This window comes from Sorex araneus, chromosome 3 (genome assembly GCF_027595985.1).
Source record: "Sorex araneus isolate mSorAra2 chromosome 3, mSorAra2.pri, whole genome shotgun sequence".
In the NCBI taxonomy this organism is placed as follows: domain Eukaryota; kingdom Metazoa; phylum Chordata; class Mammalia; order Eulipotyphla; family Soricidae; genus Sorex; species Sorex araneus.
In genome coordinates, this window is record NC_073304.1 from 111649977 (window position 1) to 111675010 (window position 25034).

The following is a 25034-nucleotide window of genomic DNA, read 5'->3' on the forward strand; positions in this document are numbered from 1 at the left end:
AATCAATGACATGAAAGTTGGATCTTTCTCTTTAAAAGAGAGGAGTGCTGGGACCACAGTACAGCCGGTAATACCCAGTATCCCGTATATTCCCCTGCCTGTCAGGAGTGACTCCTGAGCCCAGAACCAGAAATAAACCCAGAGTACTGCCAAGTGTGGCCCCCAAAGAGAGCGGAGGGGAGAGTAAGCAAAGAGAGGTGTGTTGTAGGGGCCAGTGAGAGGAAAGAAAAGGAATTTAACCCTTACTGGATAGTATTACCTGCTAGGTATCTTCCCATACATTACTGAAATAATGCACACTGCAAACAGCCATTATTTTCAGTTCTTTGGGGGTCACACCCAGAGGCGCTCGGGGCTTACTCCTGGCTCTGCTCTGGTAAGCCCTGGGCGTCTAAGGATGTGGCCCCAACACGAACAAAAAAGACAGAACATTCATTCACGGACTTTGCAGTCATCTGGGAGAGAAACAAAGGCGAACTTGAAGCCCTGGCCGTGGAATGGACACACGCGATGCCCAGCACGCCCCTTGTCCAGTCCATGCTGACGACGGATCACGCACTGATGCTTTCTCGGAGCCCGGCGGCTGGTCACCTGCATACCCTGCCTCCTCTCTTCCAGCGTCCCGCTGAGGTCCTGTGCGAGCCAGCACCACACTGGCGTCGGGATCCAGCTGGAGGGCTGCTTCTACCCGACGCTGGTCCGCAGCACCCAGCACAGCGCCCGGGGAGGGGATGGGCCGGCTGGCGACACGCGGGACCGCCTCGACCTCGTTCTAACGCCTGCGGGCTGAGACACGGCCACTGAAGGGGCAGGAATGAGCACTGGCCAGTGCTCGCTGCCCTCGCCTGGTCGGACCCCATGTCCCTCCTTCCTGCACTCACCCTGCACTCTTGCCTTTCCACTCTCTGGACCTCACTCCCTGCCTCTGCTCGAATTCGTTCCCTTTAAGTACTAGTGTCCTGGACGTTTTCTCCCAGCGCTATCCCGTGGTCACGCTGGGGAGCGGGACCAAGGACAGTGCAGCCCCGGGAGATTCCAGGGCAGCGGCTCCAAGGCTCCAAGACGCACAGGTCCGGCGCGCCCCTAGCTCACCAGGAACCAGGGCGGCGCCCTACGAGAAGCTGGACCCGCCCGCCGGTCGGTGGCGGCCACCAGCAACCTGCCGCAGCCTCGCCTCCAGCACGCATCCCTCCCACCCCTGCACCCCGCAGCCTCCTGCGTCTACCTGGCAGCCCCCGCCCCTGCATCTTCCCGCCTCCACCCCGCAGCCCCCACCCCTGCACACAGCAGCATCTGGTTGTTTCCATCCCCAGAGGCTGCCCGAGCGCTGACCGACTGAGCCCAGGAGAAAGGCCACGGCGCCCACCGCAGTTCGGCTCGCACCGACCGCTCAGAAGCTGTAAAGCCGCCCGAGAAGCGACTTCCCCCAGGCTTTTCTTGCCAAGGTCCCAGTCCTCCCAGAGCCCATCCAGAGAACGCGCGGGAAAACCCCGCAGCCTCCCACCTCTCCCATTGACGAATTCCGCCGCCGCTCCCCGCCCCTGAGCTGGCGGGCGACGTTCTCATTGGCCGACTTCCGCTGGCCCTTCGCCTCATTGGCTGATCCTTCTCTGAGCCCCGCAGGGCAGGGACCGGCGGCGGAAAGCGGTGTATGGCCACGCCCCGCCCGCCCCACCGACGGTCGGTGTTGGGGTTGGAGGCCCCGCCCCCAAGTGCCGTGTGCACAAACGAACAGCCGTTAGGGGAAGGTGTCGGGGGCCGGACGCGGCTTAGAAGGAGGCTTCCGATTGGGTGGCCTCCAGGGTTCAAATCAGCAAGACGCCCGCGCATTGGCCAGGCTGGCGTAAGGCGGGCCTCGGGTATTGTCCTGCTCGGCCTCGGCGGTCGGTGCTGCAGGAGCGGCGGTGGCGGCGTTGGGCGGGAGCGGCCACAACCATGGTACGGGCGGGCAGGAGGGGCGGGCGGCGTGCCGGGCCAGCCCGAGAGCCGGCGCCGTGTCCGGGGGTCGGGGAGAGGCGGCCGCGCCGTGTCCCGGGCGTGTCCGGCCGGCGGGGCGGCAGCTGTCAGCGCGGGGCCGCCCGGAGGGCGCGGAGTTGGCGGCCGCGCGTTCCCGCCCCCGAGCCGGCGGTCGCCGCGGGCTGACGCGCACCCGTTTGAAGGGCTCCTAGTCCTTTATTAGAGAACCGTGACCTAGGAGTCATTTGTGCTGGGTTTAGACGCACGGTACAGTTCGGTTACTTTTAATGTTTTATTCTAGGAGACAGTTGGAAAGCTTTATCTGATTAGAGTATTTTGCTGATTGAGTTGGTCTCAAGGCGGGACACTTCCAGTAATTTTTTATGTATAGCAATAGTTAAACATTATTTAAAAATGATGCATCCGGGCCGAAGAGAGAGTACAGCGGCTGGGGCATTTGCCTTGCTCGCGGCCGATTCGATCTCCCAACACCGCCAGGTAATTCCCGAGTGCAGAGCCAGGAGCTACCCCTGAGCATCACCGGGAGTGCCCCCCCCAAAAAAAAAAATTTGTGCATTCCGTTAGAAATGATAAATTATCAGTTATCTCAGTTAAACTTGTCAGCCTTCCTAAATGAATTGCTTTTTAACGCCTTTTCCTGCTTCTGATAATTACCAGGACTCTTTTTTTTTTCTATTTATTGATTTTGGAATCTAAACATTAAGTCACACAAAATTGGAAGACTTTATAGTTTATTTTCAATTTAAAAATAAATAAAAAAAAATTTTAAGAACAACACCACCAAGAGAATACAACATTTCAAAAGTTGCCCTCAAAAAAAAAAATAAATAAAAGTTGCCCTCACTTGAAAATGATAGATTCTGGGACCAAAGTAATGGTACAGCAGGTCAGGCACTTGGCTTGCTTGTGGCCCACCTACGTTCAATCCCAATATGGTCCCGCCAAACAACACTAAGTGACTCCTGAGCACAGAACCAGGAATAAACCCTGAGTACTGTGGTTTGTGGGCCAAAAACCATATACACACACCACAATATTATAAGCTTTTTATTAATTGGGGGGAAGAGGTGCTGGTAGAAGCCAGGACATGCACTGCCACTGAGCTACATTCTGCCCCCTCACTATTTTTCATACAGAAAAAAACATTTGAATTTAAATACCAAACTCTAAGCAGTCCCAAAAAGAAGATTGGTTTCTTTCAAAAACTAGATCCTTGATATCTCCCAGAGCCAAATGACTATTAAACTACTGTGTAACCTTCTAAAACTTTTGGTATACAAGTCTATATAATACCCTGCTTTTGCAATAAGAGCTCCCTGCATGCGCCTGAAATGTTTTATTATGGCTATTTTTCTGCAGATGTTTAAACATCATTTGCTAAAGTATATGTATATTGATCCAGGGCTGGAGCGATAGCACAGCAGGTAGGGCGTTTGCCTTGTACGCAACCGACCCGGGTTCGATTCCCAGCATCCCATATGGTCCCCTGAGCACTGCCGGGGTGATTCCTGAGTGCAGAGCCAGGAGTAACCCCTGTGCATCGCCAGGTGTGACCCAAAAAGAAAAAATAATGATAAAGTATATATATATATAGATAATAAAAAATAATAAAGTATATATATATATTGATCCATAACACTTGCATATAGTGTCCTATTAGTGAACATTATAATTATGAAAGAATTACTTATTGTCTATCATTCGAAAGTAATATTTGTAAAATCTCCTTTAGTATGGACCAGGGCTACAGCTCAGTGGTAAAGCTCTTGACTTGCAAAAGTGCCAGGCCACAAGCATCCATGTTGTAGTCCCTGAGCACAGAGCCGGAAGTGGTCCCTAAACACCAGAGGGTGTAGCCCCTCCTGTGTTTCAGGGGGAAGAGGAAGAGGTACTTAGTGTAGGTTTCAAATTCTTTTTTTTTTTTTTTTTTTTTTTTTCTTCTTGGGTCACTCCTGGCTCTGCACTTAGGAATCACTCCTGGCAGTGCTCAGAGGACCATATGGGATGCTGGGAATCGAACCTGGGTCGGCTGCATGCAAGGCAAACACCCTACCCGCTGTACTATTGCTCCAGCCCCTCAAATTCTTTTTTTTTTTTAACATGTAACAAAGTGTTTGATACTTTTAGCCACTAATACATTAAGAATGTAATTCTCAGGCCCAGAACAATAGCCTTGCAGCTGACCCAGATTCAATCCCAAGCATCCCATATGGTCCCCCAAGCACTATCAGGAGTAATTCCTGAGTGCAAAGCCAGGAGTAACCCCTGAGCATCGCTGGGTGTTACCCAAAAAGCGGGGAAAAAAAAGAGAGAGAGAGAGAGAGAGAATGTAATTCTCTGTGCCATTCTCTATAGTCATTAAATATCTCTATTCCATACCTCTCTAGGCCTCTGATAACCACCACTGTATCATAAATCTCTGCGTGAGTCCACCACTCATTTAAGTGGAATCACCTATCTGTGTTTTGTGACTGGTTGATTTTGCTTAATATAGTGTCTTCAGGATTCATTCATGTGTGGAATGTATCGGGTTTTTTTTGTTGTTTTTTGGTTGTTTTGGTGTGTTTTTTTTTTGGTTTGGTTTGGTTTTTTAATTTTTTTTTTTTTTTTGCTTTTTGGGTCACACCTGGCGATGCACAGGGGTTACTCTTGGCTCTGCACTCAGGAATTACCCCTGGCCGTGCTCAGGGGACCATATGGGATGCTGGGATTTGAACCCGGGTCGGCCGCGTGCAAGGCAAACGCCCTACCCGCTGTGCTATCTCTCCAGCCCCGGTTTTTTAATTTTTGGTTCATGCCCACCAATGCTTAGGCGTTGCTCCTGGCTCTGCACTCAGGAATCACTCTTGGCAGAGCCCAGGCAACCTTATGGGGTGTTGGGGATAGAACCTAGGTCAGCCACACATACATGCCCTGCCCACTGTACAATCTCTCCAGACAATTTTTATCTTTTATTGTGAATAGTACTACTATGAACATGAGTTAGACAGATACCTAGATACCTTGTGTTTTTTTTTTTAAGTCCCTGCTTTCAACTCTAGGAAATTTCTTGGAGTGAAATTGCTAGTTCATATAGTAATTTTTGTATTAACATCCTGAGGTGTTTTGTTACTAGTGTTGTTGGTAACACACACACACATATATAGTAATTTTTATATTAACATTCTGTGGTGTTTTGTTGTTACTGTTGTTGGTCTCACACACACACACACAAAGCTAAAATCCGAATGCTTGTTTTTGAGCCACACCTGGCAATGCTTGGATGCTTCAGGGTCCTGTCCAAGGGGTGCTCAGTGCCCAGCATGCACCTTTGAACTTCTGCTCTGGCCCCTGAGATCTGATGTTCCCTGAGATGGTAATAATATACAATATAGACTATTTATTAGTTTGGGGGCCACATCCAGCAATACTTACTCAGGGCTTTCTCCTGGCTCTGTGTTCAGGGATCACCTTGACCATGTAGGATACTGAGGGTTGAACCTGCCTTGGCTGGGTGCAAGGCAAGTGCCCTACCTGCTGTGCTGTCTCTACAACCTAGTGTTGACTTTTTTTTTTTTTTTGCTTTTTGGGTCACACCTGGCAATGCACAGGGGTTACTCCTGGCTCTGCACTCAGGAATTACTCCTGGCGGTGCTCATGGGATCATATGGGATGCTGGGAATCGAACCCGGGTCAGCCGCGTGCAGGGCAAACGCCCTACCCGCTGTGCTATTGCTCCAGCCCCTAGTGTTAACATTTTAAAAATTATTTTTGGGGGGACTGAAGCGATAGCACAGCGAGTAAGGCGTTTGCCTTGCACACGGCTGTCCCAGGTTCGATTCCCAGCATCCCATATGGTCCCCCGAGCACCACCAGGAGTAACTCCTGAGTTCATGAGCCAGGAGCAACCCCTGTGCATTGCTGGATGTGACCCAAAAAGCAAAAAAAAAAAAAATTAGTTTCAGGGGCCAGAGCAATAGTACAGTGATAGGGTGTTTGCCTTGCTCATGGCCAACCTGGGTTTGATCCCTGGCATCACATATGGTCCCCCAAGCACTGCCAGGAGTAATTCCTGAGTGCAGAGCCAGGAGGAACCCCTGAGCATTGCTGGGTATGCCCCCTCCCCCCAGTCAATAAATGAATAAATAAAAGGTAGTTTCACTTCACGGAGGCCAGAGCGATAGCACAGCGGGTGGGGTGTTTGCCTTGCACTCAGCCAACCGAGGTTCCATCCCCAGCATCCTATATGGTCCCCCAAGCACTGCCAGAAGTGACTCCTGAGTGCCGAGGAGTAAGCTCTGAGCATCATATGTGTGGCCCTCCCACCAAAAAAAAAAAACTTAGTTTCGGGGACCAGGAGATAATAGAGCAGTTAAGGCCTCTGACTGGCATTTGCCTTTCCCAGGTCGATTCCCAGCACCACATGGTCCCCCAGTCTCACTGAGCGCAGCCCTCGCAGCCCCTGCACACCAGCAGGGCCCCCAGATCGCCTGAGCAGCACTTGAGAAGTCACATTTTTTCTTCAGTGTGAAACATCTCAATACTAAAGTTGTATTGACCTGATGAAAGAGAATTTAGTTCAGATTTGAAAAATCTGTTTCTATTCTTAGAAATCTCTTATTTTTAAGTATATAAACTATGACCTCATGGGCTGGGGAAGAGGTTGGTTTAGGAGCCACCCAGCATTACACAGAGATTACTCTTGGCAATGTTTGGGGGGCCAAATGTGCTGTGATTACATCTGGGTTGGCCACGTGCAAGGCCAGCACTTTAGCCCCTGTATTGTTTGGGGGCTGCACCTGGGGATGCTCAGGGGTTACTCCTGGCTCTGCATTGAGGAATTATTCCTGGCAGTGCTGGGGGACCATATGGGGTGCCGGGGATCGAACCCAGGTTGACCGCGTGCCAGGCAAACATACCCGCTGTACTGTAACCCTGGCCCTGCCACCTCGATCACTCACCTACCTGTTTGGTCTTGAGACAGCATTTTCAGCTGCTCATCAGAGCTTTCTCTCTCGCCTAGGCTGGAGGCAAAGCTGGAAAGGACAGTGGGAAGGCCAAGGCGAAGGCAGTGTCTCGCTCCCAGAGGGCCGGGCTGCAGGTAATGTCTCCATGCCAGTGGGCTTACTCGGGATCGTGTGCTTGTGGGACTCATGACCCTCAGCTCCGTGGTTAGCTGCACGACGGACTTGGACTTCTGACCTTTGGTGATGGGATTGATTGGCCAAAGCATGCATCATTAAACGCCTTTTTTGTTTTCTAAGTGAAAATAAACTATGGTCTTAAATGAACTTAGTGATTTAGCTCTCAAAATCGTGATTATCTCTGGTTGGAGAGAAAGTGCACTGTCCTGAGTGCCTGCTTCACATGCAGGAGACGGGGTCTTGACCCGGCCTTTCCAGCCCTAGTGTAGCTCGGGGCAGTCTCAAGCTTAGAGCCAGTGGTGTTCCTGAGTGCTGCCACGTGTGGGCAAAAGATTCTTCATTACCTCCATATTTAATTGTTGTATTCTTGGTTCTTTTGCAAATTATATCATATTGAACTGAGTATCCTCTTTTTTTTTCAAGGTGTTTGTAGTGGGACATCAAAAGAATTTGGGGGTCTTTTTTGTTTTGTTTTGGTGCCACACCCAATAGTGTACAGGGTCCTGGCTCTGTTCTGGGGTCTTTCCCTGTGAGGCTGGGGGCCCCTTTGTAGTGTGGGGGATCCAGCTGGGGTCAGCCACATGCAAAGTAAGCACTGTGACCCTGTACTGTCTCCAGCCTGAGACAGAGTTGTGAACTATCTCCTAGGCTTTTAGATGGTCCCCAATAGTGTCTCTTCACGGAGTGGGAACTCAACGTGCTCAATATTTTTAATTTCATATATTTGAGTTGCTGCAACTTTTAATGCACAAGCTCAAAATTTTGTGAATGTTGGGGCTGGAGTGATAGCACAGCGGGGAGGGCGTTTGCCTTGCACTCGGCCGACCAGGGTTCTAATCCCAACATCCCATATGGTCCCCTGAGCACCGCCAGGGGTGATTCCTGAGTGATGAGCCGGGAGTAACCCCTGTGCACCGCCGGGTGTGACCCAAAAACCAAAAAAAAAAAAAAAATTGTGAATGCATCAGATCCTGAATCTGAGAATTTTTTAAAATAGGAAGGTTTGAAGGCCAGACTCTTTGAGTTTTATATTTTCTTTTAATGGTATTAATGAACACCCTTTATTAAAAATAAGAATCATCAATACTTTGATGAAAGTAAATAGCATTGGTTACACTATATAAAGGGGTCACAGAACTAAACATGAAAATGAAACAGGCGCTAAAGATCTTACATTTCAGATCATTATCAGAACACATTTTCCACTTAAAACAAACTTTTAATTTGGGAGGCTTGACAGCTGATGCTTACCTTGCATGTGGTTTACCCTGGTTCAATACCCCACTGGGGTGTGACCCAGAAAAGAAATCTTGGATTTTATCCTCTTGGCATTGGGCAAGCCTTTCTTGAGCAGCAGGATGCCTTGATCCAGGGAAGGAGACAGGTGCTGAACTGCACTTGATGGGCATAGTCTCTGTTCAAGCACCACATGACTGACCCTTTGATGTAGGGAAGGGAAGACACGCAGGGCCTCGCAGTGGATGCAGAATAAGGTGATGCGTGCTTTAGGGTGGGATAAAGGAATAGGGACTCTGAGGGTGTAGAGACGAGGAGGGAAGGTTCAGGGAAAGTGGGGGCGCTCAGAGGTTGCTTGCTTGCTTTTGTTGTTGTTGTGCAGTACTCAGGGTTTACTTCCTGGCTCTGCACTCCAGAATTACTCCTTGTGTTGCTCGGGCACCATCTGGGATATCGGGGATCAAACCTGGGTTGGTTGCGTGCGAGGAAAGAGCCTGCCCCGCTGTACTATTGGTCTGGCCCTGAGTCAGAGGCTCCTATTAAGACTTAGAATCAGAGGAATGGAGGGCTAAATTATGAGTTCTGTTAAAGTGGAATGATTTTGAAATTCCTCCAAAATATCCAGGTTAAAATGTCCCAGAAGCTGTCAGTTTGAATCTAGGTGGGTTTTTTGTTTGTGTGTTTTTGTTTTTGTTTTTTGGTGTTTGGGTCACACCTGGTAATGCACAGAGGTTACTCCTGGCTCTTCACTCAGGAATTACTCCTGGCGGTGCTCAGGAGAACCATATGGGATGCTGGGAATTGAACTCAGGTTGGCCATGTGCAAGGCGAACGCCCTACCCGCTGTGCTATTGCTCCAGTCCCCTGAATCTAGTTTTTAAATCACTTTAAATAAGATTACTTGCCAAAAAGTTGATAGTTTGTTCTCTAGATAAGTTTCATAAGTAACATTTGAGAAAGAAACACGGGATTTATTGGTGGATCCCTCAGAGACACAATTATTTTGGGGATGACTGCGGGGGGGGGGGGGGCGGTGGTTTGGGCTTCACCCGGTGATGCTCAGGGATCACTCCTGGCTCCTCACTCAGGAATTACTCCTGATAGTGCTTGGGGGACCATATGGGATGCCAGGGATCAAACCTGGACTGGCTATGTGCAAGGCAAATGCCCTACCTGCTGTGCTATCTTTCCAGCCCCAGAGACACAACTTTCAGCCAAAGGCTGAAGTATTGTGAGGTTAGTTAGAAATCTGTGTGAGAATCTCTGCAATCTAGAGTGATTTTCTTTTTTGTTTGTTTGTTTGTTTGTTTGTTTTGGGGACATACCTGACTCTCAGGGATTACCCCTGGCTCTGCATTCAAGGATCACTCCTGGTGGGTTCAGTGGACCATATGGGGTTCCGTGATCAAACCCAGGTCAGCCCTGTGCAAGACAAGAGCCCTACTAGCTATAGTAGTATTCCGGCTCAAGGCCCTTTTTTATGTACCGAACAATAGGCTCAGTCTCTGAGGATGAATAAGGTACAGATCCTGCTCTAGCAAGTTCAGGAGTTTTTAGGGAAAAAGAAGAAGGAAGAGGCTGGAGCTGTAGTACAGCAGGTAGGGGCTTACCTGAGTTCAATCCTTGGCACCCCATCTGGTTACCCAAGCATTGCCAGACCTGAACCTTGAGCGCAGAATCAGGAGTAAGCTTTGAGCACTACCGGGTGTGGCCAAAAGACCAAAATGAATAATGATTAGAAAACAAAAAAGGGGGGCTGGAGTGATAGCACAGTGCGTAGGGCATTTGCCTTGCACGCGACCGACCCGGGTTCGATTCCCAGCATCCCATATGGTCCCCTGAGCACCGCCAGGGGTGATTCCTGAGTGCAGAGCCAGGAGTAACCCCTGTGCAGAGCCAGGTGTGACCCAAAAAGAAAAAAAAAAAAGAAGAAGAAGAAGAAAACAGAAAAGGAAGAAAATAGCACATTTCTCCTTATGGTTGTAATCTAGAAGTATATAGTTTTGTGATTTAAAATGTTGTCGTCTGGGGGCTGGAGTGATAGCACAGCGGGTATGGCGTTTGCCTTGCACGCGGCCAACCCGGGTTCAAATCCCAGCATCCCATATGGTCCCCTGAGCACCGCCAGGAGTAATTCCTGAGTGCAGAGCCAGGAGTAGCCCCTGTGCATCGCCAGGTGTGACCCAAAAAGCAAAAAATAAAATAAAATAAAATGTCGTCATATTGCAGACCATAGTGCCCAGATTTGGTGGGGGGGGGGGGAGGAGAGAGAGAGAGAGAGAGAGAGAGAGAGAGAGAGAGAGAGAGAAGAAGGAGGAGGAGGAGGAGGGGGGGGAGGGGAGGGGAGGGGGGAGGGGAGGGGAGGAAAGTGCCTGCCTACTGCCCATAGAGGCAGGCTGGAGGTGGGGACATGGAAGGAGGGAAACTGGGATCATTGGTGGTAGGAAATGGACACTGGTGGAGGGATGGGTGTTGGGTCATTGTATGACTGAAACCTGGTCATGAACAGCCTTGTAACTGTGTATCTCACAGTGACTCAATTAAAATTTTTTTTTCTTTTTGGGTCACACCCAGCAGTGCTCAGGGTGTGACCCAAAACCTGGCTCTGCACTCAGGAATTACTCCTGGCGGTGCCTGGGGAACCATATGGGATGCCTGGGATCAAACCCAGGTTGTCCGCATGCAAGGAAAACGCCCTACCCATTGTGCTATCACTCCAGCCCCAAAAATATATGATTTTTTTAAAGAGAGAGAGAAAGAAAGTGTTGCCCTCTTCCCTCAAAAATGGGGTTTTTTGTTTGGTTGGTTTTGTTTTGTTTTTGTTTTTTTGCTTTCTGGGTCACACCCTGTGATGCTCAGGGCTTACTCCTGGCTCTGAGCTCAGAATCACTCCTGGCAGTACTCGGGGGACCATATGGGATGCCGGGGATTGGCACTACCACTCCAGCCCCGAAAATGGTACTCAATCAAGCCAAACTTGGATCAGGAAAAAAAAATTAGTAACAAGAATGTAAGGGTTATAGGATTCGCTTTTAATTTTTGTCTTTAGAAAGGGAAGTACGGGGCTGGAGCCATAGCACAGCGGGTAGGGCATTTGCCTTGCACGCGGCCGACCCAAGTTCGATTCCCAACATCCCATATGGTCCCCTAAGCACCGCCAGGGGTGATTCCTGAGTGCATGAGCCAGGAGTAACCCCTGTGCATCGCCGGGTGTGATCCAAAAAGCCAAAGAGAGAGAGAGAGAGAGGGGTGAGGGGGTGGTGGGGGGGAGGTGCAGGGCACGGCTGGAGAGACAGTACAGCAGGTAGGGTACCTTGCACATGGCTGACCCGGGTTCGATCTCCAACATCCTTTATGGTTTCTTATGCTCCACCAGGAGTGATTCCTGAGCACAGAACCAGGAGTGACCCTGAGCACTGTTGGTGTGACCCAAAAACCAGAAAGGAGGTGCCTGTTGGAATGTTTTGTAAATGTGGAGAGTTATATTTGTTGGTTTTATTATTTTTGTTTGTTATTTGGGACTTTGCTCAGGGGCTATTCCTGGCTCTGTGCTCAGGGTTCACTCCTACCAATGCTTGGGGGACCATATTCTGTGCTGGGATCAATCCGAAGTTGACCACATGGAAGGCAAATGCCTAAACTACTATATCTCGTGTCCTAAATGTGGAATTTAAGTGCGATGTGCTAAAGGAATGGAGATGTGAAATGAAGTTGTTAAGAGGCTGCACAGTAAGGTGTGGTGTGGAGGGCTAGAGTAGGTGTCGGGGCCAGACAAGGGGTCTGGAGGCTTCGGGACTGGGGAGGTCAGACTGCTTTTCAAGGAGAGCAGAGGACAAGGCGGTGGCGTTTCTCACTACAGGGTGCTCAGGAACAGCGGAGAGAAGACCGTGGGGCTCGAGGCTTCATGCCTGGGTGGGAGCGGATGCCCACGCCCTAGAGGGATCATCAGGCTTTGCACAGCATGGCTTGCGCCTGCACAGCATGGCTTGCGCCTGCACTGCACTGTTCCTTGCATTGTAGACCAGTGCTTCATGATGTTTGGCAGAGGTTAAATTACAAAGCCCCGTGGCATTTAATTTTCGATGTTCTAGGTGGAGGTGATAATTAGGATGTAATTCACAAACTAGACTGTTGGGTGACAGTGGGCTCTGCTTCCCTCGGGCTCTGCCGCCTTTGCTCGCGCTCACTTATGTCCTGCCAACGCTGTGCAGTGTGCTCTCTCTTTCAGTTTCCTGTGGGCCGCATCCACAGACACCTGAAGACACGCACCACGAGCCACGGAAGAGTCGGCGCCACGGCTGCCGTGTACAGCGCAGCCATCCTGGAGTACCTCACTGCCGAGGTTGGTCGTGATCTCGGACCCCCCTACACCAGTGGTGGGGGCTTGTGAAAGTGGACTTGGGGCCAGAAAGGCCAGTGCTCGTCAGCTTCTCGCATGGCCGTGCCACACGTTTCTGACCTACCTGCTCCGGCAGTGTCAAAAAGAGAACCTGTTTGTTGAGGGGCGGGGGGCTCCAAACAGTCCTCGGGGCTCCGAGCCCCTCAAGGTGATCTGACCTGGATGGTTCAGTGCTGGGACTCAGCAGTGCAGGCTGCATGTGCTCCAGCTCTTTGGGCATCCCTGGCCCTCGGCTTACTTGCTTTTCCATTTGGAGTTACTTTGCTGAGAAGTTGGAGCCAGACCACAGTGCTCAGGGATCACTTTTTTTTGGGGGGGGGGGGCTACTCCTGGCTCTGCACTCAGGAATTACCCCTGGCAGTGCTCAGGGAACCATATGGGATGCTGGGAATCGAACTGGGGTCGGCCGCACACAAGGCAAACACCCTACCCGCTGTGCTGTTGCTCCAGCCCCACAGGGATCACTCCTAGTGGTACTCAGAACCCACACACAGTGTCTGGGTGAATAGGGTCTGCATTCCTAACGGTGGTCTTGCTTTGGGGACCATGCACATTGGCTCTCAGAAGCTATCCCTGACCTGGTACTTGGTCCTGTGGTGCTGGAGATGTGCTCTGTCTGCTAAATTGTCAGCCAATTCTGGCACCCCCGACCTATGTGGGGTGTTTTGTTTGCTTTTCGGTAATACCTTTTTTTTTTATTTATTTAATTTATTTGACTTTTGGGATCACACCTGTCGATGCTTAGTGGTTCCTTCTGACGCTGCACTCAAGAATTACTCCTGGCGGTGCTCAGGGACCAGGTGCGATGTGGGGGATTGAATCTGGATGGGCCAAAACAAGTGCCTACCCACTATACTATTTCTCCAGCCCCCCTCTATCCATTTTTGACGTTTTTTTTTTCTTTTGGGGGAGTCACACCCAGAGGGGCTCCGGGCTCTGTGAGCAGGGTCACGGCTGGTGGGCTCAGGACCATGGAGGGGGCCGGGGATAAACCTGGGCCAATGCCCTACCCACTATACCATTGTCTGGCTCCTCTATTCTTAGGTCTTGTTTCATTTTGGTTGTTTTTGTTTTTCGGGCCACACCCAGCAGTTCTCAGAGCTTACCCAGTCTCTGCTCGGGGATCACTCGTGTGGGCTCAGGCGTCCCCAGCCGTCCCTGACCTAGCCCTTTGTTCACATCACCACGCCTAGAAGTGCTTGCGGAGCCGTGGGCTGCTCCGTGCCATGCAGTTCTGGGCCCACCAGCAGTGCTGTGAACTCAGTCTCACCAACCCGCTCGGTTGCCTTCACCAAGCTCTTGCTATCCCTTGTTGTTGTTTGGTTTTTGGGTGGCACTCAGGGCTGCTCCTGGCACAGTACCACAGCAGTGCTGTGGACCCTGTGGTGCCTAGGGCAGCACCAGACCTCCCACGCGCTGGGCATATGCTCTAGCCTCCATGCCTGTTTCCAACCTGTTAGTGGCAAAGGGCGGGACCGTGGCTACTGCTGCCCCAGCCAGCCAGGGGTCCTGCGTCTAAGGGGCCTGGCAGAGTAGTGTCAGGTGATGCACACACAGTGCTGCTTGTTAGGCAGACTCTGAAGTAGTTGGTGAAATTACAATATGAGCTCTTAGGTATTGAAAATGGGGGGTTGGGCCGGAGCGATAATACAGCAGGTAGGGCATTTGCCTTGCACACGGCTGACCTGGGTTCAATCCCCAGCATTCTATATGGTCCCCCAAGTACCACCAGGAATAATTCCTGAGTACAGAGCCAGGAGTAACCCCTGAGCATCGCTGGGTGTGACCCCAAAAAAAGGAAGGGAGAGAGGGAGGAAGGAAAATGGGGGGTGATGATATATTTAAAAGATAACATATATTTTTTGTTTTGTTTTGTTTTTTGCTTTTTGGGTCACACCCAGCGATGCTCAGGGGTTACTCCTGGCTTTGCACTCAGGAATTACTCCTGGCGGTGCTTGGGGGACCATATGGGATGCCGGGGATCGAACCCAGGTCGGCCGCGTGCAAGGCCCTACCCGCTGTGCTATCTCTCCGGCCCCAAGATAACATATATTTTGATGATAAGAAATTTGGATAAAAGACCTAGTCAGTTCTTCTGATTCTTTGTGACCGTAAAAAAAATTTTTTATTTTGCTCAGTTTGACATCTCAGAAAAATTAATTGGCAAGGAATTTTTGGTGACCATTTTTTTATATTAGGAACCACACCTAGTAGCACTAGGGCTGGAGGCACATGCCGTTCTGGAAGTCGAACTCGGGGCCTTCCTTCCATGTGCCAGGTGTGTACTCTCCTGCTGAGCTGTTACTCTCCCCGCCTGGGCAAGAGTTCTGAATTCTTTTTTTTTTTCTTTTTGGGTCATACCCGGCGATGCTCAGGGGTTATTCCTGGCTTTGCATTCAGAAATCACTCTTGGAGGTGCTCAGGGGACCATATGGGATGCTGGGAATCAAACCCGGGTGTTCGTCCACATGCAAAGCAAACACCCTGCCCACTGTGCTATCATTCCAGCCCCATCCCCTTCCTTCTTAAGGAAAACAAATAGGAAGCCATCAACTCCTGGGTCCCACAAGGTGGGGCAGCAGGCAGGCACTGGCCTCTAGTGCCCTTACCTGACTTCAAGCCTGGGCACCACATTCCCGTCAGGACTAAGCTCTGAGGTGTGGCCCAAAAACAAAACAAACCGAGTTGGTACTTTAGGTGACAAGGTAAGTAGTCTAGCAGAAACAAAAGGAAAGTTCTAAGACAGATACAGATGGGAGCACTGCTGAGGACTGAACCAGGGGTGCTTGCATTCCAGACAGGCAGACACCTTGATTCCTGGCTGGCTGGGCTTCTGTGGGGTTATTGTTTTTAATGCTGATTTGCTATTTCTCTAGCTGAAAATTGACATTTTAGCTTACAGCCTGCCGGATCACAGGGTCCATTTAAAAACCAGATGTTCAGGACTGGAGCAATAGCACAGCGGGTAAGGTGTTTGTTTGCCTTGCACGTGGCCGACCGGGTTTGATTCCCAGCATCCCATATGGGCCCCCGAGCACCGCCAGGGGTAATTTCTGAGTGCAGAGCCAGGAGTAACCCTTGAGCATCGCCAGGTGGGACCCAAAAAGAAAAAGGAAAAAAAAAAAAGGATATTCAAAATAGAATCAGGACTAAAGAAGATAGGACTACAGAGAGGCGCTTGCCATACACGCAGCCGACTCAGTCCATCCCCAGCCCCCAGCGGTCCCCTGAGCAGATGGGTGACCTTTGAGCAAAGAGCCAGGAATGACCCCTGAGAACAATCAAGTGGGGCCAAACCCCACCCCCCCAAATAAAAAACAGTAAAATACCTGGTGTGTATGTATATATATATATTTTTTTTTCTTTTTGGGTCACACCCAGAGATGCACAGGGGTTACTCCTGGCTCATGCACTCAGGAATTGAATTACTCCTGGCAGTGCTCGTGGGACCATATGGGATGCTGGGAATCGAACCCAGGTCGGCCACGTGCAAGGCAAACGCCCTCCCCGCTGTGCTATTGCTCCAGCCCCTATTTTGGTATTGGTTAAGGGTAGTATTGCTCTTTCTACGTAGGGTTTTTTTTGTTTGTTTTGTTTGTTTTTTGGGGGGGGGTTTGTTTGTTTTTGGGGGGGTTTGTTTGGTTTTTGTTTTTTTGTGGTGTTTTTGTTTTTGTTTTTGTTTGTTTGTTTGTTTTTTTCCTTTTTGGGTCACACCCGGCAATGACCAGGGCTTACTCCTGGCTCTGCACTCAGGAATACTCCTGGCGGTGCTCAGGGACCATATGGGATGCTGGGAATCGAACCCGGGTCAGCCAAGTGCAAGACAAACGCCCTACCCACTGTGCTATTGCTCCAGCCCCCCCTTTTTTTTTTTTAATTTTGGGTTACCCCCGGCGATGCTCAGGAGTAACTTCTGACTTTGCACTCAGGAAACACTCCTGGTGGTGCTCAGGGAACCATATGGGATGCTGGGAATTGAACCCAGGTCGGCAGCATGCAAGACAAACGCCCTACCTGCCCTGCTATTGCTTCAGCCCCCTCTACAGAAGTTTTTTGCTCGATTTAATTCTCCCACAGAGTGATTATAAGAGGGTCAAATGAAATAATGACAGGTCTCTGAACAAATGCAAAGGTGTTAATGGCATTTATGTGGGTACGTGCTGGTGTATACAGTGTCTTTGTGCTCAGGTGCTACAGTGATCACTGTAGTTGTAACTGCAAGTCCTCACTGAGCCCTTTAAGTGCCCTGCTCCACATGTGACAAGCCGTCTGCCAATGCCTTGTAGGTGCTCGAGCTGGCAGGGAATGCTTCCAAGGACCTCAAAGTAAAGCGGATCACTCCGCGCCACTTGCAGCTCGCCATCCGTGGTGATGAGGAGCTGGATTCTCTCATCAAGGCTACCATAGCTGGTGGTGGTACGTATCATTTCTTCGTTCTGCAGATTTGTGACTCATACATAGTGAGCTAGTGTGGATAAATCGCCAGCTAGAAAACAAAGTCTGTGAGTGATAAGTCTTTTCAAGCTCTAGGATTTTAGCCATGAGCAATTTTCTTTTTCTCTCTCTCTTTAATTTTTATTGAATCATCGTGAGATAGATCATAACAAAGCTATTCATGATTGGGTCTGTCACACAATTATCTAATACCCATCCCTCTACCAGTGTACATTTCCCACCACTGATGTCCTCAGTTTCCCTTCCACCCTCCCCCAGTGCCCCCCATCCCCAAGTCTTCCTCTCTGGCAGGCACTTTTCTTCTTTTCTCTCTGTCCTTTTGTGCATTATGGTTTGCGATGCAGGTACCAAGAGGTTATCATGTTTGTTCATGGCATTTAGTATTTTTATCGAGAAAGTAGGGCTGGAGTAGCTTTTTTAACTGGGTGGTAGCTTTGGGGTGTGGACGTGACTCCCAGGGCTTCCAGAAGTACAGGGAGGTGCGGGGAGGTAGCACATCTTAGATTCCTGGAGATTTCAAATACAAACCCATATACCTGAATTTTCGGCAGATTATATTTCAGTGAGGTCTGTCCCAAGACAGTGGAGTCCGGCCAGGGATATGGTGATGATTTTGGATTGTGGAAGCAAATGGCTGTGGGGCTCTGCTTGGGTGGGCACCAGGCTGATCTGCCCCCCTCCATTTTACCCTGGTCTGTTCAGCCTTGCACGGGTCTAAGATTAACTGTGTCTTTTGCTCTCTTTCAAGATTTATTTATGGGTCTCTGAAGCAAGGCCATAGGTTTTGTTTGTTTGTTTGTTTGTTTTAACCTTTCAGTACCCTATCCTCCAGAGTGTGACCTGTACAATAATATTTTTATTTTAGCAAGTTCTTTGTCTAAATTTAATAGGTGCTATGAAAATTTCTCAGAGAGCTAGAACACTTGATTTATATAAGGGAGGCCTGGGTTTGATTCCAAGGCGCTCTGTGGTACCCTGAGCACCACCGGGAGTGAGTCCTGAGCACTGAGAGTGCTACCAGGAGTGGCCAAACAATAAAAAAAAAATAACTAAATTTTATATGTGCTTTTTGAAAATTGACCTTGAAGTGCCAGAGAGATAGTAGAGCAGGGAGGGCACTTGCCTTGCGCATGGCCAACCCAAGTTTAATCCCCAGCATACCATATAGTCCCCTGAACACCACCCAGTGTGGCCCAAAAGGAAAAAAAGAAAACTGACCCTGAGGAATTGTGTAACAGGAAGTAAGGACTGAGATAAACATCCAGGTTGTCAGCGTGAAGGTTACCTAAGTCGGTGGTGGTGTCTTGATTTGCACTTAATTTTTCAGAGACAGAACGTTGTTACACCATACCACAGAGAAGCAGCCTCCCTCTATAAACTGGTGCTTCTCAGTCTGTTGGGGACCATCCTGGGAGTGCCCCTTGGGGGCACTGGTCGCTCTGCTTAGAGAGATGCGTGAGAGCTCACTGTTCCTTCGAGTTTTCAAGGGTTCCTGGTCCGTTTAGGGCACCTGGTGTAGGAGCTGTAACAGGCCAGACTATGGAGGAATGGGAGCGAATTCATACTGTACAATGTCCCCATTTCTGGTGCCACTGACTTAGCGACTCAGTCACACTGTGTCACTGTGCTGTTTCCACCTCTAGGTGTGATCCCTCACATCCACAAGTCTCTGATCGGGAAGAAGGGGCAGCAGAAGACCGCCTAGGGCTGCTGCAGCGACTCTCCGTCCTGGCATCGTGCTGTTGCTGGAACGGAAGATGACGGGGCCGCGGGGGGTTAAGAGCATTTCCGTGGGAAGCATAGACGGTTACTGTAGACATGACAGAGAAACGTTTGTGCGATCTTAGACTCTAAGCTGGATGAAAGTATTTTCATGTGGCAACAGTGACGTGCTGATTGGCGAGGTTTCTCCCATGTATTTTATACAAAAATGGAATTGATAAACCATTTTTTACAAAAATTAATTGGTCTCAAAACTGTTCTGTTTGTGATGTGTTGGAAATATTCTGCTCAGACTTTTTTTAAAAAATTAAAAATTAAAGATTATTTTAGAGTAGTCTTAAATTAGGAATATAGCTTCACCGTGATTGATGCTGTACCACAGAGCTGTAGATTCTATCTGTAGTACAACCATTATGGTAAGTACCACAACAGGGGAAACTTGCCTGCCTGACTTGGGCACCCTAGTCCTTAGGAGATCCAAGTTTCAGAGATGTGAAGAGTTGAAAGTGGTTAGATTGTGGAATGATCTGGATTAGTTACTGAGTAGTTACTATGTGTCATGCCCTGTGCTAAGTGCTTTACTGATTAAGCTATTTTATTTGGGGGCCTGGAGAGATGGTGCAGCGGGGAGGGCGCTTGCCTTGCACGCAGCCAACCCAGGTTCAATCCTCAGCACCCCTGAGAGCAGAGCTAGAAGTAAGCCATGAGCACTACTGGTTGTGTGGCCTGTAAAAACAAGAACATTTTGACTCTGCAGTTTGAGTCCAGGGCCTGACACATGGCACATAGACAGCAGCTGTGCTCTGCTCCCAGCCAGCGCAGCCCACCCACTTAGTTCTGAGATGTTGCTACTCTGTCTCCTGCAGGGTATGTAGACAGAAGTCAAAGGATTTGCCAGCAAATTTTTATCTAGTAGAGAAAGTATCAGTGCTAGGTACAGACTGAGATGTGACTGACTCCAAAGCTTACCCAGTTACCTGGAATTGAAGTTTAATGTATCGATTTTCTACTTTTGGCTCAAAATTGCAACTTTCAGTGCTTTTATTGATAACAGTGGCATTTAGTGATTTGTATGGTATTTTTAGAGTGATTTGTCAGTTTCTAAATAACTTAATAGATCTAATTAATGTACTAGTTCATGATCCATCAGAAAATTCTATTTTCTGCCTGGAAGTTTTCATTAAAAAATGAAAAATTTAATGTTTTATAATGCAGTACTCAATAAGACTCATTTTTCAAAGCTTATTTTGTTATGGAAAATTTCAAAAATATAGAAAAATAAAGAGAATAGTGTAACAAACCCCGTGTGCTTGCCCTGCGATCTCCCACCACCCTGGGGGCGGCTTTGCTGTGTTTGTTGATCGGAATCCTCTTCTAAGTATGTATTCAGGGTTCTCTTGGTTGGTTTGGAGGCTCTGCATTCCTGGCAGGTTTTGGGAAACTCGATGTGGTGCCGGGGATCTAATCAAGTTCGGGTGTGAGCAAGGTAAGGTCCTTCCCCACTGTCCCCTCTGGCCCCACAGAGCATATTCTGGTGTCCACACTCTGTCATGTGGACACCAGAATAAGTGTATGTTTCTATCATGGGCACTGTTTTCCATAACTACAAAATTACCAAGATGGCTAGCATTTTGTATATAGTTAGTATTCAAATTACTTGTAGTTTTTATAAGGATTGGTTTTGTGGGGGTTTTTTTTTTGTTTTTTTTTTTAAGGTTCTGGGCTACACCTGGTGATTCTCGGGTAACTCCTGGCTCTGTGCTCAGGACTCACTCCTGATGGGGTTTGGGGGACCAAATGGGGTACCAGGAATGGAATCCGGGTCCGTCATGTGCGAGGCATACGCCCTACATGCTGTACTATCGCGCTGGCCCCAGTTTATTCTGTATGGACTTGAATTTGATTCCAGACATGATCTGTCTCTTCAGTTCTTTTGGCGGGGAAGTGCTGGTGTAGCCTTCGGCACAGTGCTCGGCCAGCTGGGAGGGCTGTGATGTGCCAGGGACTGAGCCGAGGCGTGTGGAGTGGGCACTCGAAGCCAAGTGCTTCCCCCGGCCCTTTTTGTTTGTTTTGGAACTGCACCCAGTAATACTCAGTGCTCGTTCCTGGTACTGTGTACAGCTGCATGTGAGGCCGGTGCCCTCCCCACTGCATTCTCTTCAGCCCCAATCTCCGCACTAGATAGCTCTAGTTGTTTTGTTTTGGTTTTCATCTATTGATTTCTCTTTTTTTTTCTTTGTAATTTTTGTAGGAAACTGTTTGGCCCAAAGAATCGCCTTTGTAGATTTTGTTGAATGCCTCCCAGTAGCGTCTAAAGTCACAATGCTTTGCAGTCATGGGCCTCTGGCAGTGGGGAACTGCTGTCGTACCTGCTTTCTTAGTAGGGTGCAATTGTGTTTTTGATTTTGTTGAAGGAGCATCTTCCTGCAGTGCTGGGCAGAGGGAGGGCTTGAGGTACCAGGAATCGACCCCAGGGCCTTGGAAAGGCAGTTGCTCTGCTGTACCACTTGGTTTCTAGTAGTGGAGGAAAGCTGAGAAGCTAGGCAGGCGCTTGCAGATGGGCATCTTTATTTGCATGCAGCCACTTTCTCCCACTGACTTAACTGTTTGGGGTTCTGAACCATACTCCATATTGATCAGGACTTACTCCTGCTGCTGTGCTCAGGGGTCACTCCTGGCATGGCTCAGAGACCATATGTGGTACGAGGATCAAACCCAGGTTGATTGCTTGTCTTTGGGCCACTCCCAGCTGTGTTCAGGGCTTATTCCTAGTTCTTTGTCCATGGATCATGCTTCATGGTGTTCAGGCAACCATATGCATCTCTGGGGATCCAACCGGACTTGGCCATGTGCAGTGCAAGTGCCTTAGCCTCTGAGCCATCTCTCTGGCCCCACCCCAACTCATACAGTGCTGGTGGAGGGCAGTGTTGGACCACCCCAGGTGGTACATAGGGCTTATTCCTGGCCCTTTGCTCAGGGATCACTCCTCGGGCCACTCAGGAGACCACTGAGTGGACAAGTGCCTCACCTCCTGTGCTCTGCACTGTAGCCACGGATGTTCTTTCAACTTTTCCAGTTATCATTGACTTAGAGAAATAGATTCACCTAGAATACATCCTTGTAAGTATATGGTCCCAAGTTCAAATCCCCAGTGTTAGTATAGACACTCAGCAGGATCCTACTAGCCACTCTGCCATCTGAGCAAGTGAAGTGATTTCCCTGCTGCATGACAACCAGGTTGAGTATAATCACTCTGAAGGGCTTCAGCCCCTGGTGAAATGTTGCAGTTAAAAAGATTTGCAGGGACTGGAGCAAAATAGTACAGTGGGTAGGGCGCTTGCCTTGCACAGGCCAACCTGGGTTCAATCCTCAGCATTCTATAGGGTCCCAAGAGCACTGCCGGGAGCGATTCCTGAATACAGAGCCAGGAATAACTCCTGAGCATCACCCAGTGTGACCCAAAAACAAAAATAGCAAAAAATACTTGCAATAGGGGGCTGGAGATAGGGTTTAAGGCATTGACTTTGCATTGCCAACTCCCATTTGGTCCCCAGCACTGCCTGATCCCTTTAGTACCCCAGAGTTACTCCTGAGCACAGAGCAAGAAACTGTGGTTCACCCAGGGGGTGTCTGACTCATGAGGTGGTCTGGGTATTGCAAGGCAGTAAAAGCCACCCAGAGGAGACTAGAAAGGGAAAGGCCAAAATTCATCATGGGCAGGAGTGGGAGGTCCTTAGAGACAGTTCACACAGGAATAGAATGTGGAGAAGAAGACCGGATCCTGGGCTGGAGCAGCAGCACAGCAGGACTGGATCCGGCACTCCATATGGCCCCCCAGACTTCCCCAGGAGGGATCCCTGAGCACAGAGCCAGGAGTAAGCCCTGAGCACTGCCAAGTGTGCCCCCCTCCCCAAAAAACAAAAAACACAGATGGTCCTTCCTGGCAGGTGAGCTCCACGGCGCTGGGACCATGTGAGGGTCCAGGGGCAGCCTGTGCCAAGAGTCGTACTCCGTGCCAGCACCACACAGACCCCTGACCCTGCCGAGCACGGTCCCCAAAGCCAGAAGACAAAATAAACAAATGCTCAAGAAATACTGATACAGGGGCTGGAGCAATAGCACAGTGGGTAGGGCGTTTGCTTTGCACGTGGCCAACCCGAGTTCGATTCCCAGCATCCCATATGGTCCCCTGAGCACCACCAGGAGTAATTCCTGAGTGTAGAGCCAGGAGTAACCCCTGTGCATAGCCAGGTGTGACCCAAAAAGCAAAAAAAAAAAAAAAAAACTGATACAGATATATCCTGAACATTGTTTTTCCTTATGAAAGTCTAGAAGACTTGTAATAAAGTCTAAAAACAGACTTTCCTGAGCACAGAGCCCTGAATGCTGCCAGGCGTGACCCAACACCCTCCAAAACAAAATGAAACAGAAAAAACAAGGTAGTTCCTCTCCAAAATGGCCTCAGACATTTTAAGAAGTAAATGAACCAAGGGGTCAGAGTGATGGTACAGCAGGTGGGGTACTTGCTTTGCACGGAATCCTCCTGGTTCGATACCTGACACTACATATAGTCCCCAAGTACCTGAGCACAAAGCCAGGAATAAGCCCTCAGCACTGCTGAATGTGGCCCCAAAACAAAGCAAAACAAAATCAAAAAAAGGACTGGAGTGATTGTACAGTAGGAAGGGTGTTTGCTTGCACGCATCCAACGCAGGTTGGATCCCCGGCATCCATATGGTCCCCCAGAGCACCACCAGGAGTAATTCCTGAGTGCAGAGCCAGGAGGAACCCCTGAGCATCGCCGGTGTGACCCAAAAAGGAAAAAATAAATAAAAAAGGACTCCCTCCCTCCCTTCCTCCCTTCCTTCCTTCTTGTCACACCCAGCCAATTTCAGGGTCTACTCCTGGTTCTGTACTAAGAGGTCTCTGGGACTTACGGAACCTATGTGTGTCGGGATTGAATCCATGTCTGACAGACAAGCCACTACCACTGTGCTGTCTTCAGCGTAGGAAGTCCGAGTTTCATCTGAGTTTCATCCCAGCTCCACAGGGTCCTGGGAACATCACCAGTTGTGGCTCCAAACCCACCCTCCCACCCCCCACCCCCAAAATACACTGTCACTGTCGTCCCGTTGTTCATTGATTAGCTCGAGCGGGCACCAGTAATGTCTCCATTGTGAGACTTGTTACTGTTTTTGGCATACCAAATATGCCACGGGTAGCTTGCCAGGCTCTGCCATGCGGGTGGGATACTCTCAGTAGCTTGCCTGGCTCTCTGAGAGACGGAGGAACCGAACCCAGGTCAGCCGCGTGCAAGGAAAACACCCTACCCTCTGTGCTATCACTCCAGCCCCCCAAAATACAAAAAAGCAAAAATTCACAAAGATCAATTGAACAAAATGTTACATAAAGGCAGAATAAAAATGTAGTTATCCCTTGCTGTTAACATGTTCTTTTGAGTCATACCAAATGGTGCTCAGGGGTCATTTCTGGCAGTACTTGAGGAACCATGTAGTGCTGGGGCTCAAACCTGGGCCTCTCACGTGCAAAGCATGTGTTCCAGCCCACTGAGCTGTCCGTCCAACCTGCTAACCTAATTGTATTGATCCGCCAGTAGTTTAACATGCCGTGTGATTTCAGGAGTACATCTTCACACGTCTGTGTGCTACTGCCTCCACATCAACACCAAAGGCAGCACACAGTCAGTGGTCAGTGCCAGAGGCACAGAGGGGCCAAAGCAGTTGTGGACTACTTGGCAGAACAAAGCAGCCATCCCGGGAAACTGAGACGATGTGCAAGCATGGTCCCACTGTCTAAGGTCTGTCCCGCTGCCTATGGTCTGCCCCATTTTCTAGGTCTGTCCTGCTGCCTAAGGTCTGTCCCACTGTCTGGGTCTGTCCTGCTGTCTAAGGTCTGTCCCACTGTCTAAGGTCTGTCCCACTGTCTGGGTCTGTCCCGCTGTCTAAGGTCTGCCCCACTGTTTAAGGTCTGTCCCACTGTCTAAGGTCTGTCCCACTGTCTAAGTTCTGTCCCACTGTCTGGGTCTGTCCCACTGTCTGGGTCCGTCCTACTGTCGAAGGTTTGTCCCACTGTCTAAGGTCTGTCCATCTATCTGCGATCTT

General features: G+C 49.5%; 1 protein-coding gene across 1 annotated transcript; it reads left to right on the plus strand.

Annotated features, from left to right (window-relative positions):
* Positions 1-1817: 1817 nt before the first annotated feature.
* LOC101536990 (histone H2A.V) lies at positions 1818-20213 on the plus strand. Its single transcript, XM_055133062.1, has 5 exons — positions 1818-1938; positions 6980-7057; positions 12565-12678; positions 17022-17151; positions 18834-20213. Exons 1-5 carry the CDS (start codon positions 1936-1938, stop codon positions 18893-18895), a joined length of 387 nt encoding a protein of 128 aa, XP_054989037.1. The 5' UTR covers positions 1818-1935; the 3' UTR covers positions 18896-20213.
* The last annotated feature ends 4821 nt before the right edge of the window (positions 20214-25034 follow it).